Source organism: Ammospiza caudacuta, chromosome 5 (genome assembly GCF_027887145.1).
Source record: "Ammospiza caudacuta isolate bAmmCau1 chromosome 5, bAmmCau1.pri, whole genome shotgun sequence".
Classification (NCBI taxonomy): Eukaryota; Metazoa; Chordata; class Aves; order Passeriformes; family Passerellidae; genus Ammospiza; species Ammospiza caudacuta.
In genome coordinates, this window is record NC_080597.1 from 55914870 (window position 1) to 55933605 (window position 18736).

Here is an 18736-nt window from a genome sequence, read left to right on the forward strand (position 1 = left end):
CTTATCAGCTCCCAGCTCTTCCTTGTAGCTGAATTCACCTCAGCTCATGGGATGATTAGGCTGGTTTGCCACAGAAAGAAGTTGTCACTTAGGCTTTCTCTGTAGACACCTAGGAGAAGTATAACTTGCCCTTCCCTGCCTGGCTGAGCTTCCAAGTGTGCTGAAAGCCACTTTTCCCTGCAGCTCTCATCCTCAGTTCCTGCAGCCCTGCCTGCTTGCAATAGACCCCTGAAATCCTACAGACTGTTCTTGCACAGAAACCTCACATCAACCTTGTAAACCCACACCAGTTCCTCAGTGAAGTCCCTCAGGTATAATGCTATGGCTCAACAAGGACCTTGGTAACCTATTATAACTTCTCTGGGTGTCATCTGTGTTCTTTCTGGTTTTGTGTGCATAAACTCAGGAATTAGTCACACTTCCACAAAACAAACAACATCAAAAAAAGGCTGCTGTGTTTTTATAAGCTGTGTGAGTTTTGACTGATGAAAATTTGAGTTCTTTCTAGTTCATCCGGAGGGCATCAAAAAGCAGGCAGTGGGTCCTGTCTGTTCATCTGCTACTGAGAGATTTTTGATTGCTTTTTTCCTTTATCAAGGCATTGTGTCCTTGGGTACTTTTTTTGCTATATATATCTGCCCTGTAAAAGAAATGTATTTGCTACAAATCACTATGTAAATGAAATAATTCAAAATCCTCATTCTCATGAGGAATCATACAATGGTTCAAATAGTTTGAAATACTGAAAACATCTTTTAATTGTAGAATTCTATACAAACTTGGGTAGATACATAAATGGCCACAATAAAATGTGTTCTTATTGCCTGAAAATGTTCACAGAAATACAAACATAGATGGCAAGCTTACTGACATCCAACAGGATGAGATATCTTTAAACTTGCAAAATGAATAGACATGACACTCCTAAGCAGTTTGTATGTGTTTGGCTGTCCTTGAAGTTCTTCTGCTTATATACCAACCTCAATATACAAAGAACCAAGATTAAATTTTTAATGCACATCACATAATAATGAAAAATTAAGCACAAAAAAAGGTGAACAAATTGTAATCCTGAAAATACTTTTTTTTTTTTTTTAACCTAGGGCATTGACTCATTCCAAGTATGATTTCCTGTATAGTTATGTTTTAAGTAAGACATACACCTTGTTTCTGCACAGGACATCAATATCAGATGGAGATACAAGAATGAACAGTAGCAAACATAAGGGAAAGAAATGTAATCACAAGTGGAACTCAAACTCCATGCCAGTGTTCTTGCAGCCCTAAGCAAAGCTATACATAAAAATATGCTACAACCATTAGTCTCAAAAAGTCCTTGGCACTTTTCCTCTGATAATCTTACTTTCTTTTTTTTTAATGGAGCAAATTACATTTCTGCACCGATATCATAAGGCAAAACTATAAAAGCAATTACAAGGACAAGTTGCCAAAAAACCCCAAGGCAAAGATAAACCCCACCCTCAGACCATCAGCCCCCAGCTCTGAAGGCTTTGTGAAATAAAATCATCCCTCCTCCTCATCACTGTCTTTCATTGTAATGCCCTGAAGTCCTCCTGTATCCGTGACCGAGACCGTGGCTTCCTCCACGGTCAGCCGGCTGTGCACGGCGTCGTAGGTTTTGCTGTTCAGCGTCCCCTCCATCACGCCTTGCAGCCTGAAGTCTCGGTAGGTTTTCTGTGGCAAAAGCAAAACACCCTCAATTGGACTCCAGCAAGTCTCTCCAGCAAGTACTCTCTTAGTACTCTTTCACTAAACACTGGCCATTTCTAGCATGCCAGGGCACAGGTTTATTCCTCCTGCAGGTTAAGGACCTCCCTTGGTAACGATTTTGCGGTCTTAGTTTTGTTTCTGAGATTTCTACAAACTCTAAAGATTCTAATTTTATGGTCATTCCTTTAAGAGATTCTATTTTGTTCTGCAGCATACTATAACTGCTGATTTCTCAGTAACTTCCATTTCTTTCATTAATTCAATAAGACACCAGCTGAGAATTTTTCTAAATACCTATTGAAATGTGAATGTGGCTACAGGTAGTTCAGTTCTGTCATTTCACAGAAAATGTAAATGCCTAACTTCTTCCCCATAGTGCAATTTTATTTATATTTCTCTATACATTTCTATGCCAAATGTGGGAAAGTAATGATTATAATTACATTATAATATATATACTCTAAAAATGAATGCAGATTATGATCTATACTATGCAGTGTCAGAATTTCTGAGGTGACTACCTAGTTAATTTATATTCTAAGTCTCTACATCTTGATTCGCATCTACTCTTTTTTTTCATTTCAAACGATTTTCTTTCCCTGGTATTCATCCTTTCTTTGTTTGTTTTTCCATCATGTAAGAATTCTGAGTGGAATTGTTTTATTCATCAATGCTATGTTCAAGTAAGCACATGGAAAAATCACCTAGGTTATTCTTAAATTGTAACACATTTGAAATAATCTTTCCTGATGTTACCCTTAAAGGCTTAAAAAGGACAAGTTGATCTAGGTAGTTTCTTATTTTGTGTATGCTATCACTAAAAATTCTCAATGTTTTGGAAGAGAATATGGGGAAAAGAAAATGGAAGATAATTAAGGGCTATCAGGCCCATTCCTTTGCCTGAGGAGGAGACCACGTACAACCCTTAGAGAAAGAAAAGATTTCACGCAAAACTTCACAGAACTGCAAAAGACCACTTTCAAAATGGGTAACATTTCAGTTGGGAGATTTTTTTTCTGCTACTATGATGATTATTTAAACCTTGTTTGAATCCCTGTGACAGATTTATTTGACTTTCACAGGTCAACGTCAGAGTCAATGGATGCAGCTTATGTTTTGCTCATACACTCCTGAGAGTACCCTGCCTGGTCTTTTTCAAGTGTCACCATTGCATTCCCTTTTTATAACACTGTGCATTCAATTTGCTTTGATGCTGTGAACAGGTCCTACAGCAATTTCCTTCACTTTTACATTGTATTCTTCCCATTCTCAGGCCAGCACTCTGGGGTTCAGACATTGCTCTTCTCTTGACATAGTTTTGCAGGATAATAATGTTCACTTCCAAGCTTAATTTTTCATTTCTCCCTAACTTTCTTGGTCCTTGACCCTTCTTTAGTCACATCCCTCTGCACGTGTCTCAGACATCTAATGAAACCTTTATGCCATCATAAGCCTTTAAAGAGAATAAAGGGAACAATGTTTCTTCTTCTAGGCTTTCTTTATGAGGCCACTACTCTTGTTGCATCCAGATCTGAAAGAATTATATTTCTCTTACTCATCCCGTGTCCTTCAAAAATGACCTCCTACTTATTTGGGGTTTTATTGCTGTTTTTATTCTTTTTTTTTTTTTTTTTTAATATTTTTAAGAGGCAACAGGAGCAAAATAGCTTTGTATGGGGTTTTTTGTGTGTTTTTTTTCCTTGGTTTCATTTGTTTGTTTATTTTTTTTTCCTAAAGCAAACACAAAAATGCATTCATTCACTCTATTTTGGAGGAACTGTGCTTCCCCACATCTCTCTGCATCTGGGCTACAGCAGGAAAAGTTTCTTACAATACTCTTCTTGAACCACTGTTTTGTATTTCCCAGCAGATTCCTGTCTGCTGAGTTCCTGTTTTACCAGTTCTATCTTCACCCACCAAAATTTTCTGTTTTCCAGAACCAATATGATTGACATAATCTTCTTCAGTCTTTAATATCCACAGAAGGTGCCATGGAATAACACAGTTGGAATTTACACGCAGAGCAAACCAGGTACACGTATAGCACAGAAAGGCCACTGCCAGCAGCAGTGTCCCCACCTCCAGCAGGAGCCTCCCCCTTTTGAACAAGGCTAAACCAGTGTGCCAGGTGGCAGAGGGAAGGTAGGTTGGCAGTGCTGCCCATTCACTTGAAATTCAGTTTTGTAGGAGTTTCCTTTAATCTGCTTGGTGATATTTCTCTTGTACAATTTAGCTTGCCCATTCTCAGATCTCATGGGGCACCGGTTTTAGATCCTCTAACAGCTATCTTCTTCCTCAGAGGATGATAGCTACCTCGGAAAGGGACTTTTTACAAGGGCATGGAGTGAGAACAAAAGGGAATGGATTCAAACTGAGAGTATGTTTAGATTTGACATTTGTAAAAGTGTTTCCTGTGAGGGTGGTGAGGCACTGGAACAGGCTGCCCAGATTAAGTTACAGATGCCCCATCCCTGGAAGTCTTCAAGGCCAGGCTGGGTGGAGCTTTGAGCAGCCTGGTCTAGTGAGAGGTTGTCCCTGCCCATGGCAGAGGGGTTGGAACTAGGTATTATTTAAAGACCCTTTCAACCCAAACCATTTTATGATTCTGTGATTCATTTGAGAATAGCTTTAAACTTTTCCCAAGAGCCATTCATTTTAACAAGGAACAGCAAACTGCTTCTGCCATTTGGGCACACAGTCAAGAGAAGAGCCAAATCCTGCTCCCAGAGAAATCAGTTAAGGTCAAAACCAGCAAAGCTAAGCTTGGGTGTTCCAGGGAGCCATCATTATTGTGACTGTTTTCTTGCATTTCTCTCTGTTCCATTCCTTTTTGCTAGTGAATCCTGAAGGCTGCAGTTGCAATTCCAGTGACCAAGAATTAAAAGGCTTCTGACTTTATAGTCTTGCATGAACTTAATGAGAAATTTTTTTAAGAAATCAAGGTCACCACTGACAACAGGTGTTTCTTATTCCACATTTGTACAGATAACAAGAATGTCCAAAGTTAAACAAGACAGAATTAAAAGGAAAAAAATCTGAAATGGTTTTCTGCCTCTTCCCTAAGGGTATCAACTACGATCTGAAAGGGAGTTAGGAGCAAACTTTCTTTTATGGTAGGCTAACCCATAATTGCCTATTGCAAGGCATGTTACACTCTGCTTGGAAGCTTTTGACGTTGGCCAATGTAAATGAGTGAGGACTGAAGAGAAGGGATTTGTATTTCTATTATTACTTATCCCTGAGTATGAAACATTAGAAAATGTTATTTAATACATTGAAAACTGTTTTTAATTAAGCCCAGTAATTACATGTGCATAAAAAACAAAATAGTTCCTATTTTTAGGAGAAGTGGGAAAATGGAGAAGGAACGCTATTAAAATTATTCAGGTACAACAAAAAATCAGTAACAAGACAAATAATAATTTAGTAAGAATAATCATACAGCAATGCTGTACAGCTAGCTGCAAAAATCCTTGGAACTTTCTTAATTGTCCCTAAATCTAGAATATATAACAAATCCAATTGCACACATAATTAACATTAGGGGTTTCAGTAAGTTATTTTACTCCTGGAATTTGCTACAACTGTGGGGGGAAAAAAATCCCAACCTAAACCCACGCATTTTTTAAGTTTTGGGTTGATCATCCATGTTCTTACTTTACTACTTTTCTCTCTGTACTATGCAGTCTAATGCAAACATATTTTATTTACCTTCACTATCTTGATGAGAGTCTTCAGCTGGTAGATGTGAAGCTGAACATCTAATCTGTCAGCCAACCACATGCTTATGACTTTCATGGAGTTGCTATACCATTGCTGAAAAGAAGGATAAAAAAAACCAACAACAAACACCACTAAATAACCCTGCAGTATTCATTTAACAGATTTGGTAATGAGAGGTAATGAAACACTTTGAAATGATCACAGATCAGCACTTGAAGTCAACAATGATATAATTTCCTGTTATAAGAATTGCATGGGTCAGTAGGAAATCAAATAACTTGACCTAAACCATTCTTTACATGAATTAGCACCTGCCATTTTATCTTTCAGTTGCAACATATTCAAGCAAAATAGCGTTATGCACTTTGTTATCTGTCAGTGAGAATGGATATTAAAGACACAATTACAGGAGAGAATTGACAGCTGAAACAGCCAGGATAGAAGCAGGTAGGCTATCTTGAGAGAGAATTTACAATAACTAGATTTTTCAATCCAGACAAGAAAACAGTACCAGAGAATAAGAAATGTTTTATTTTCTTTCTTTTATTTTTTTTATTACTTCATCATTAAATAAAAAATATCAAAAATCCCTGGAAACTGTTTTTAAATATGATCAAAACACTACTCCACCCTTCTCAAAATAACCATATTAAGGTTTTGATTTACATTAATTACTAATTATAATTACAGCCTACCTTATTTCCTTTTTATGTCTTAGGCATGGGTATGTTTTCACTCAACACTTCACAAATGGATGGGTTAAGAATAAGCCCTCTGCTGTTGGAGTCTATGTTACTGTAAAAAAATGCTCAGTTCCAAATAGCTACTGTAATAGTTCTTTCACATTAACTGGATTAGAAGAGATTTTACTAAATAAAGTTGTTGCATTTTCCCCCCTCCTGTAGAATTCAACCAGATGTCATTTAGTCAAACTGTAAAAAAGAAGGGATTTTTTTTCCATTTTAACAGTGAGAGATTAAAAGAGTTTGTGTCATAGCTGTTTCTAGTCTCTTTTCCCTCAAGAAAGAGGCTTAAATTCTTTTCTAATATAATTTCCTGTGTCTTTGCAAAATACAGAGATATGCAAAGAGAGGAAATCCTGCATATTTAAAAATGCAGCATGTTAGGCAAGGTATATTTTGTGAGAGTAATTCAAAGGAAGTATCTAACATGTCTCATTATCCACCTCCACATGAAAAAATAAAATAAAATATATACTGAAAATATGAAGACAAATTATTTGCTAATGGATGTAACAAAAGAAAGAAATAGAATTCTTCCATCAAAATGTAGCTCTCTGTAAAAAGCTTGGAATACATACAGTAAATAACTACAAATGCCTTTTCCTTACAGGGAACAGTCTCATCACATTATAACTATCAGTTTTAAGAGGAGTTTGAAATTAGATATTCATATAATAGTTCTTCTGGGTTTTTTTGGTATGTGTTAAATTCTATTTTAATTATAAGTCACTGAAAAGAAATTACTTTTACTTTTTAGAGTTTCTCCTATTAATTTACTATTTTACAGACGGGAAAAAATGCAGCACAGAAAAGACAGACAGCTACAAATTTCATAAAAGTAATTTGATTTATTCACTAAATTGTGGGACTGATTAGATATTCATAAAATACTGGTTTTAGATCACTGAATGACATTCTTATTCTATTTACATTATTTCATCCCTAACATGCATGCTGGTATTGATTTCCTTTGTAAGTACCTGCAAAATATTTTTAATGTGACAGATTTGTTGCTAAGTGGTAAATTATATGACAGGTGTTGTATCTATACAGATGTCCAGAAAATTAAATGCAATTGTGCTTATTAATTGGGGAACTCTACTGATCTAAATAAACATAAAAATTCCTACATGAAACATTCTACCCAAATGCAATAAGATAAGCCAAGAAATTATATTATCATTCAGACCCTACTGTTTTTAATTGTAAACACAATCCTGAAAAAGAGAACTATTTTGCTAGGGGAGCTTGTTGAAAACTGATATTTTCCAGTAATGCATCTGTTATGTATTTTGTTTGTATCAAGTAGAACACAGAACGGGCTCAAACTTGCGCAGACAAGCAACCTACAGACAGGACTGAAAATTCTGAGACTGATTTTCCCATGCAACAACACTGAACAGTGACAGATTACTGACAATAGACTGTTCCAGTTTTCTGGCAAAATGTTTTAAAGCCCATCCAGGAAACTTATTTAAGATGGATGCAAAAAAACTGACTTTACATACCTGTGATATTCTTACATACACTGAAAACAAAGCTAAAACATTGAAGGAAATGAATTCTCTACTCAACGTTATGAATGAAAGCAATATAATATGTTGTCCTGACTAGCTTTGATGCATTAAACTTTCAGTACAAATGTTTAATTTAGTGATTGTGAAATAATACTACAATACTTGCTCTTCTGTCAACACCTCTTGTTCAGAAAAAATATGATTGCTGTATTATTAAAAAAAAGTATTTTTATTTTTAACAGTATTTTTAATAAAAATCACATGCAGTATATTTGTAAAATTCTCCCAGAGGTACTTGTAGGTAGGACTCTTGTTAATGATTGGTCTTGTATCCACTAGTTTTGAGGACTTAGTATAGGCTGAAGCTGCATAAACTTAAATCTACTGGACTCTATAACAAGAAAATAAATATTTCCCTATAACTTCTTTTTGAGTCTGTTAAAAAGCACGGCACTGCAAATTCCTCTCAGAGAATTCAAGGCCATACAATTTTGACAACCATGAGCAGGTTAGAGAGGCAGGGATGGATCTTTTGTGACTGATGGAAACCTATTGCAAACCCCAAAACTTCAGTGATTGGATAATTGTCCTGAGATTACCCAGTTAAAACAGCAGCAGCAGCAACAACAACAACAACAATCGCTTTTAACCAGTTTTAAGAAAAAGTAACTTTCCCATTAGTAACAATAGCAGTGAAAGGACAATGCATCTCTTGCAGATCTCATTATTTGGTACTACTGCCACATTCTTTGCTGGTGTCTATGCAAGAGTAAAGCAGTAAGTGTTTATTATACATTTTTTCCAAATCAGCAGATAACAGCAGCCAACCACTTTAACAAAAATGTTTGCCTCGCTATTTCCTCCTGTCTCCTTATTCACAGCCCATCCAGCTCCTGTAAGGGCATGCATTACTCACTTCATTTTCCTGAGATACCTCTTTCAAAGTAAAAAATAAGAGAAAAGGAAAGGCTGGGGTTGACTCTGTGAGACCCTTGTATTTATTCACACTTATTGTGCATGACTGTACACTGGTAAATCATATTAGCAGCCCGTCTCCCCATCAAGCTGCTACTTGCTTTCCAGCCCTGGGAAGGTTCAACAAATCAACAGGAGCACGGAAAACAGAACATCAGTCTAATCTAGTGTTTAAGGTGAAGTTTTCAAACCCAATCTAAGAAGATCTTTAGAGCAAGCAACAAGCTGAAGGGCTCAGAAGGTGGTATTGACAATGAAAGAGTGTTGAAATATTGAGAAGCGCAGCACTTGCGCATTTTTAATAACAAGAGGGTCAACAAGGACACAGCTCCCTCAGTGCCAATAGTTGCCACACCAGGGCTATAAACGCTCTCAGTTCATCAGATTTCTTAAACAGTTCATCAGCTTTCTTAAACACCCTAAACCCCCTCAGCAGACCTTTAGTCTTAAATTAACAAACCAAAGCAATGAAAGAGGGTGCAGCTTGAATGGCCAGCATTGATCCCCAACGGGGCTCGGCGCAGCTACAGGCACTGAAAAACTCGTTCCATTGTGAGGAGGAATTGACAAACCTCCTGGCCTAAATAGTCCAGCTCAGACGGGCTGGAGGCACGCAGCTGTAAAGGGCTCCCCTCGCCCCGCTCCCAGCGCTCACAATGCGCCAGGCATGAGCTCTTTGTCAGGCCCAGACTCTGCAATTTTCTAACAAGGATTAAAGTTGTTTCTCGGCAGGGCTAGTGAAAAGCGATTTAGCAACATACCGTGCTTTCTTCAGGCAAGTTAAAGAGAAGTAGTTAAGGAATTTCATTATTCTGCTGACTGGTGGAAACACAAAACAAATATAATAAACATTCACCACCTTTCTGGGTGTCTGAGCTATAACATTCGCAGAATGGTTCAATTAAATATAACACTTATTGGCTGAAAGCAAGCACTTCAAATTTATTTTTGAAGATTTATAAAAAGGTGCAGCTGTTTGCCACCTGGAAGGAGGCTCAATACATAGCAATACACAATGGCTTAGTCCTTCTAGGGCTGGTATCCCTAACGCCTAAGCCACAAGACCCCATTGAGTTTCTATACCTTGACTGCTCCTGATAAATGGGCATTGTCAGAATGCTTTCTCCACTGAGTATGGCAGGGGAACAGCTTTTCTAGGAACTGCATTTTATGTTCCTGGGGAAGCCTTTATCGCACTATTGATCAGGAATTTAGTAGCTCAGACAACAATAGGATGTTTCTACTTCCTTCAGCTTTCCTTGCCCTACCAGAAACAGTAACAATAAGTACACTTCTCACTAAAGACACTGTACTCTAAATGCAGCATAAGCTAAAATGAGAAAACAATAATGACCTAATATAAGACAAAACATGAGCATGTTAAAATTTAAGTGCTAAAATGCCTAGTTTTTATTAAAGGTCAATGCTATTATATTGCTTCAAGTTTATGACAGCACTACAAGTAGACCATGGAACTTTTAAGACATTTAAAAAAAATTAATTATTTCTTAAAAATGCAAACAGCAAAAGCTGAAAAAAAGGACCTGATAGAAGTTTCATAATTTATTTCCCTTTTTGCAAAATATCAGTAGTCATACTGATTGCCTTTGTTGAATGCTAAAGATAAATGAGGGACACAAATGTCATTTGTAGTGCTTTTGAAAATACTCAGAGGTTTAGAAGTTATAGCTTTATTTTCAAGTTAGGTAGATTTTTCAAATTAGATAGATATCATCCAATTAAATGAGGATTTTTATCTCAGCAATGATAAGTTCATACACTCTTCTGAAAGCTGGGAAGTCTTGGTAACTCTGAAAGTACCCCCCAAGTCATGGGGGTCATCATGATGCCACCACATTTATTCCTTTTGCATCTTTTTTTCCCCTAGGAACTTCTATTTAAGATAAACTGAAAGGAATTACAATTAAAGTAAGTATGAGTGGAAAATCCATGGAGTTGGCCTTGTTGGAACCACAGGATTAGCAGGAAGGACAAACAAATGAAGCTTTTCCCTATGCAAAAAAAAATCAGATATTTAAAAGCCCTTGATCTGGAAAATGCCAAAGACTAAATCAATATTGTATCAAGTGCAGAAACTCTATCTCTATTCCCCATTTCACTGAAGTCCCTTCCTGCATTTTCATTCAAGGACTTGTCCAGAAGTCTTCCCATTCCTGTGTCACTTATTTCTGCTGCAATGCTCCTGTGTTTCCTGAACTTCTGACACATTCCTCTTTCACCTCACCAGCGTCTTACCCTCCCAATGCTTGGCACCATTTATCCAGGAACCTTCCTGGAAACATCTCAGGCTTTCATCCAGCTTCCATGTTTTGCTTCCTCCTCTGGGCCTGGAATGCTAAGTCATGTTTTGAACTTTATCTTAGGAATGTGCAAAAATGCTAGCCTAAGTCATAGGCATATGTATCAGGAAAGGAGAGGTGAGAAAGGAATCAGACACCACTGTCTGCCTCAACACTCAAACTTCTGATACAAGATTTCCTAAGTTTAGTGATTTGAAATTACAAACTGTTTGGGTACTTGCACACCCCCCGCCTTTAATTTTTTCCTACCCTTTCCACCCTCCAACCTCCATTTTTTGTTTTTGCTTTTGTTTTTTTAATCTAGTAGATTTAAGAACTTGCTTCTTGCACACTACTTGACCAAGGAAGAGAGCTTTTCTTTCTTCCAGTGGGATGCTTCCTTTGGCTTTCTTTTGCCTTTCCTTTTTTTGTGCCATTACTCCAGCCTCCCAGGAAGCTCAGAAAGCATTTTGTTTTTCTTAAGAACAAATACTTTAGTCTCTAGCCAGTCTCTTTTCTGCCTATTTGAATGAAGGATTCCCACTGCCACTCCCAAAGCCATTGGGGAAAGGGAAAGGAGCTCACAGGAAAAGTCACCTAAACCTTGATGGAAAGACCTTGTTCAGAAAGACTTTTGACAACAAACAAGTGAGCAGTTGTTGGATGAGATACTTTGATGATAAAAGGAAACAAAATTAATTTTCAGAAATCATTAATGAGAAGAAAAGAAAAACCATGTCTCATTAAAAAACATATTAAGCATCTTTGAAATTCTTGATCAAAAAGAATATATAGTTCTGAAAAACCAAAGCACATCTAACGTATGAAAAGCTTATCTTTTAGAAGGAAAGTTATTTTTTTATATTTTTGGCTTCTAATTAGAAGATGGCCAGTTGTTATAGAGTTGCTGCCAAATGACAAATAAATATACACTTTTAATGCAAAATATACTCATATTTGTCTGTAGTTCATATTAGTTGTTAAACAGCAATTTACAATATATGCTACTTTATAATGTTTGTGACCTTTTTTGTTTTTCTGGCTTCTTCACATATGGCAGATAAGCTGAAAAACTGTAAGTTTGCAAAATTAGCCACATGTAACTTCCTTCCATATCTGGAGATGTGTAATGTTACTGTTCTGATTTGAAACAGTAGGTACTGGCATGATGCTCCTGACTGTGAGAGACTAACAGCATAAACAGCTCCACTCTGGATACACACTGCATCTGTGAACAAAACTTCCATAGGTTATTCTGGTGCTAAACTCCGTGGAGCAAACACTGTCAGTCTTGCTACACTGTGTTGTGTTGCAATTTGGCTATATCCACAAACATCCTCCAAGGCACAGAACTGAAAACATCACTTGAGTGACCCTGAAATGAAAGCCAGCTTGGATCCTCAAAATAAACAAATTAACATAATGCAAAATGACCAAGTTTTACTCTATATAACACTTGCCTCTTGCTATCAGGCTCTAGTTTCAAAAGCCCTACAAATGTATTTAGCTGTACAAATGCTAAGCAGTCTTCCTAAGTGAATGCCTAACATTATAGAATCATAGAATGGTTTGAGTTGGAAAAGGCATTAAAGATAATTTAGTTCCAATCCTCCTGCCAATCCACTAGACCAAGCTGCTCAAGGTCCCATCCAACCATACCTTCCACACTTTCAGGGATGGGGCATCTCCAGCCTCTCTGGGCAACTTGTTCCAATGCCTCACCACCCTCTGAGTAAGTACTTTCTTTCTAACACCTAATCTAAACCTACACTCTTTCAGTTTAAAACCACTGTCCCTTGTTGTGCCACTACATACCCCAATAAAAAGTCTATCTCCCTTTTTATAAGCCTCCTTGTTGTACTGGAAGGCTGCTCTAAGGTCTCCCTGGAGCCTTCTCCTCCCCAGGCTGAACAACCCCGGCTCTCCCGGCCTGTCCTCACAGGAGAGATGCTCCAGCCCTTGTATGATCTTTGTGGCCCTCAGTAAGACTAAAGGTCTGGGTTCACTCTGCCTGCAAGGTATGCAATCAGGACACCCATCTCTCCTTTAGCCCACTCATCCAGAACTCCCTGGGGACTTCTCACTCCCTGGAATGAGATATCATCAAAGGGACCACAGGAGATCTCCTGTTAGCTTCTCCCTTAAGTAAGAATATTCTTCATCTCAGTACCAAAATTGAGATAGGCTGAAACTGGGCCAGAATCTGTGCTGTAGCTTTTACACTCACGTTAGTACATTTTGTCCTAGAATCTTCTGCTTAAGACTCCCTGCTCCCTGTGGAGTGAGGTCACGTACATATTTTTTATTACAGTATTTAAACCGTTCTGAGTGAATATTTACAGGCAGCTCATTTCTTTCCACCTCATCAATCTTGACTCCTCCATTGACTCTTTATGTTACTGCAGTGCCATGTGGCAGAGCTGGATGTAGCTGTGAAGCTGACAGGGAGGTGCACACTGCTGCAGCTCTTACACCACAGCAACTGGGCACTACACTGCTCTAATGTGGAGCAGAGGTCCAGCCTCCTACCTCCCTCCTGCTTCTCTCCTCCCCATTCTCTTTGGATGAAATGTCCTTGGACTGGCAGGTGCCTGGTTTGCTCCTTTCCATCCCACACCCTGTTGCCCATGAACACTCTTTCAGCTATGTAAATTTTACAGCTGTGTTGGGGTGGTTTTTTGAGCTGATTTTTATCTGTATTATTTTTACTTTTTTTCCCTTGCTCTTTAAGTGCAGTATAATGCAAAAGAAAGTCAATGCAATGTAAATTAAGAAAATATACCTTGAAACACCTGAAAATTATTTAAAGAAAATTATATCTGTACAGTTCAACACTTCTGCACATTTAAACCACCATTAAAGCTTTGGTTTCCCATGACTGAAGAGGTGAAGAAGCTCTTTCCACCGACAAATCTGTGTCAGAGCACTCTGCAGCATCCTTATCTATTCTGATTTGTAACATAGCAACCTCTTTGTGTTATACCTGACTCGTTATAGTAAAACCAGATTATTCTTATGGTTTCTGGTAGTATTTTCCTTGTAATGTGATCAACGATGTGGCTGTTTGTCTATTTGTGAACACTTATGAAGAGTTTTGTTTTACCTTCCTTTTTCAAATAAGCTTGACCCAAATGAAATACAAGTATAAACATCAAACCTGCAAGTAAGGTTTGAGAAGCCACAAGGTTCTCCTGCTGTTTTTACATGTGTGAATTACAGTACATCAAGAAATCAATATTCCCTAGATGGTGCTTGTGCCTGGCACTTCATGGTGAACAAACATTAGGTAAGACAATACAAATGGTACAATCCTTATTGATTTCTCTTGACTGTGTAGAATGTGAAAGCTGCAGCCACAGTTAACACTTACTGACAGCCTCATCTGAAGTTTCAGTGCTATTTTATATTTTTATAGTCATCCATGCTCAATTGATTCTATTAAGTTGCTAGACACATTTCAAGCCATCTAGGTAAGAAGAAAAAGTGCAGTGCCTGGAATGAGATGCTGCTACTTTATGCCTAAGTGGGATAAAAAGGTTAAAGGACTAAATTGGGCCTGGATGTTGGAAGGAGGTCTCCTTTATTAGATAGAATTGTTATTGTTTTTAGTGAATGGATATTGTGAGTGATGGATAGATCCATAATAACTAAGTTAATAAATGAATGAACAGTATATACCAGGAATGCATATGAGGAAACTGTACTGGAAACTCCCAGTATTATAGACACTCCCCAAAGAAACAAGCAAAAACCCCTTGTGGTTCTATTTGATTGAAAAACTTCCCTCAGGGAAAAAAAAATCAGATGGGTTTTAGAATATTAAGTTTAGGATTTTTTTTCCCCTCATTTTTCCTGTTGTGACTTGTAACACCCATTTAAAATTTCTTTTTATGAGGAATTTATTCATTGTTCTTTATTTCCTTTCTAAAAATGTGAGCTTCTCACACAAGTCAGGGAACTTAGGGGGTGGTGGAGTATTAGGAATTCCGAATATCAGGCTATGAGTTTTAGTGCCCTAAAAATAATCTTCTATTTTCCTTTTATACCCAGAGAGCACTTTTAGCAAGATATCAAAATATCCATTTCATAGTTTCTTACTTCCCAGCTGGAAAAATTTAATATGATTGAATTGGTGTGAAAAAGGTGTCAGACATCCATTCCATGAATACTAAATGCAGACTGGACTATGGGATATTTAATGTCTTGGGAAAATAATTTTTGTATATTTTTGGGTTGTGTGGTACACAAAAAAATGGAAATTCAAGAATTAAGAATGGCATGAAGAATGAAGACATGTGAAAGTGTATCATATCAAAGCCATATAAATACAGTCATATTATGTCATTGTGCTGCTCTAGAGAAAACACTATCAGCTGCAGTATAAAACAGCTTTCAAAGTGCTGAATATTCTGATCCTGAAGCAGGAAACTCTGAAGCACATGCTTTACTTTAAGTATGTTGTGGTTGTACTGATTTCAACAGAACTGAGCTTTGCTGCAGTCATAGCAGCATAATCAGCACCCTCTAAGAGTGGGCACTCTTTTTCTCAGCATAATCCAGAAAAAAAAAAATCAAAGAAAACTTCTACACTAAATGAAAACAGAGGGAGGCTACATTTTTCAGATTTCAAATGAACTTTTTTTTCTTTTATAGAGATTGCTACCTTGAAAAAATGAGGTGTCTATTTGAAAACATCAGGAATAATTTAGTGAACTTTAAAAAGACTTTGAACAGTAACTTTGCAAGATGTTGCTTCTATCTTGCAGAAGAGTTTCCTACATTTGATCATGTCAATATAACTTACTTTTTCAGTGACACTGCCTACAGTTTTCTTTAAAATTCTTTTACAAAAGAGAAAAAACTGTTTCAAAATGACAAAAAATTCTGTTAGATCACAAGACAACTACAGAGCGGTTTTCATATCACGAGCTTTCTATTTCCCCTATAAAGTAAGAGACGTAATTAAAGATGAGTTAAGACTTTGGTGAAAATCTAAAGAGCATCGGCAAATCTGAGCACTGCTCAGCTTTTCAATTGCTTTTCTACTTCTCGGTTCTTTTAAATGGTTTTCTATGGCAGGAACATTTTTCTTAATTAGTCACAGCTAATTACTGTTCTGGCATAGACAAGTAATCAGAAATGTCAGAGCTGCAAGGCTACATCTCCCTAATCCTTTGATAATAATTTAGCCTCCTGGGAGGGCCTCAAGCTGCGGTAAGTAGTGGCTGACAATAAGGCAAAATTAGGTGGGCAGCAGACCATTAGGATAGAAAAATAAAAAGCACTACCAAATCCTGCTGAGCACCATCAGGCAACTAACTACACTGCCAGATGAGGTGCCTGTTTAAGCCTGTGTTGTTAATTAGCTGATTCTACCAGACCTGCCACATATGTCCAGGTGCATCATGCAAAGATGTGTATTTCTGGGTTTGCGCCAAAGGACAATTTTGCACTGTGATCAAATTTCAAGAATCTGAGAAAGAAGCCCACATATTTCTTGAAGATTACTCTGAGTTATCAAAGAAATAAGAAGATCAACAAGCTACAATCCATTTTAGTTGAGTATTTTTTTAAGTAATTAGGCACGGTCCTCTCATGTTTCGCAGAGGTTAATACAAACACAGCTTTTGATTCAAATGTGGCCTTTAACCAAGTAGACCTTTTGTCAAATCACACACTTGCAAATAATTACATAACAACAAAAGTGAAGATTACTTATTAAAACTAGTGTGACAGGAAGTAATTTGAGAATAAGGAAAAAAAAATCCACAATTGAAATTTTCTAGAAAAACATTGTTGACTACTAAATACTACAAAAATAGTGCTTCTGAGTTAGCCATAAGCAGCAGAAGGAGTTGCTACTACTGAAAACTCAATTTAAATTAAGTGTTCCTCTTAGCTCTGTAACACCACAATTTGCACATTTTTAAACACTTTTTTTGTAATAGGTCAGAAAATCTATAGAAATTAGGCAATTGAATAAAGCATTTGGCAAACAGAAATTAGTCAGATGAGTACTTCATATCTCCATTTAGCCAATGAGCAGAGCACGTATCATAATAACCTTTGAAGAATAATTAAGACCTCAAATAATCTCAAGTACATCATTGAACTTGAATTGTTCCATCCCTGCTACTAATGGAAAATGAAAATAATGGTTGGAATATGGGAACACCACTAGCATTTAATAAACATTCCAGGCAAAATACAAGCAGTTTTTCAACAGAAAAAGAATATCCCATTACATCTGAACTTTTGAAATACAAAAGCCAAAACCAGCAATGTAAATATGGAGTGCTTAATCTTTTAAATGCGTTATGAAGACGCTCAGTCTTTCTGCACTCCAAAGAGAGTTGTATGAGTTCCCTGCCATATACAACTCTTGCACAGCTTGTTAATTGCTACCATAAACAAGGGCACACCCTGCAGGAATTCCTCCCACATGGGCAGTCCCTGCAAAGTCAGCAGGAATACTGCATCCCACCACACCAGTTTAGCACCAGAGGAGATGGACAACATCTGCTCACAGGTGCCATCTGGTACAAGATAACTCTGGGTATCACTTTGCCAGTGCTCACCTGTCCAGGATGTGCACTCCAACTATTTTATGTGTTTATGGTACACTTGGGAAAAGGTTTCCCAGAAATTATTGGAAGCCCTTTCAGTTGTATCAATGGCTGAACATTGATGCATTAAAGCTGTTCTCTGAAACTATTTTTTATTTCTCAAAGCAGCAATCACTAATTGCATAAAGATTTCATTGCACATACAGACTTAATAAAACTGTAATCACACATCTGTTTACACCATCAGTTTTCCACAACAGACAGAAAATAACCTGTTAGATAATGCTCTCAATGGCAAACACACCAAGAAGGAATCTGAAGCAAAAGTGTCCGTAATGACTCTTTTTGAATAGCCATACTTCACATGCAAATCACAGGTACAAGAAAATGAGAATCTACCCAGGTGGCACTTAGGAACTAGACATTACTACAGAAAGTAAGTATTGCATTGATCTTTTACAAGAGCTGTATGCAAAATTTAAAAAATACTTTTCCAAGAGGTTTGTCAACAAAATCCAATTTTGTTTAAAGGAAGTAGTTTTTAATTTACAAGTCTGATATATATTAAAATCCTTAAGATTTATTAGTCCCATCTTAAAAATTCTAGTAGAAACATGAATCTAAGTCCAGCCAATGGAAAAAACCTGGCATGTTTATGGACACAGCACTCATTTATTAAAGTTAATGGTAAAAGGCCTATTGATTTTGAAAAGGTAGAACCAGATCCCACGGGAACTTCATAGTTGGATATTTTTAAAATCTGATAATTTTGTGATCAGATATATAGCACTGTTTTTTGGTAGGCTGCACAGATGCTATTACATTATCCATGAAATGGATTGTCTTTATAGATAAGAGAGGCATTAATAATAATTAATAATATTCTCTATTTATTCTAGTTTTGTACAATTATATTCTAAATATTTAATTTTTCCATTCACCAACTTGATTTACTGCCTTTTCTGAAAACAAATATTTAAAAAATTATTACAAAAAATTAAAACTAATGTTAAATACTGTTTCTAAAACATTAACCCAGAGCTACTGCAGAGCTTAATCACAGGCAATAGATTATAAACGTTTCAAGTGCTCTTTAAGAATTGTGATGTTAAAAACAAATAAACACTACTCTCCATCCCTCCTGTGCCCTCAGCTATAAGCTGTTACTGCATGACAGTAGG

The 18736-nt window shown here is 37.0% G+C and overlaps 1 protein-coding gene across 4 annotated transcripts in view; it reads right to left on the reverse strand.

Annotated features, from left to right (window-relative positions):
• Positions 1–828: 828 nt before the first annotated feature.
• CADPS2 (calcium dependent secretion activator 2) overlaps positions 829–18736 on the reverse strand; it is a 284442-nt gene continuing 266534 nt past the window's right edge. For all 4 annotated transcript variants that reach the window (XM_058806125.1, XM_058806124.1, XM_058806123.1 and 1 more), the window contains 2 exons: positions 5443–5547; positions 829–1695 (listed from right to left, as the gene is read on the reverse strand). In XM_058806125.1, coding sequence (XP_058662108.1) covers positions 1525–1695; positions 5443–5547 — 276 coding nt within the window. In that variant the 3' untranslated portion in view covers positions 829–1524. The remainder of the gene's footprint in view (positions 1696–5442; positions 5548–18736) is intronic.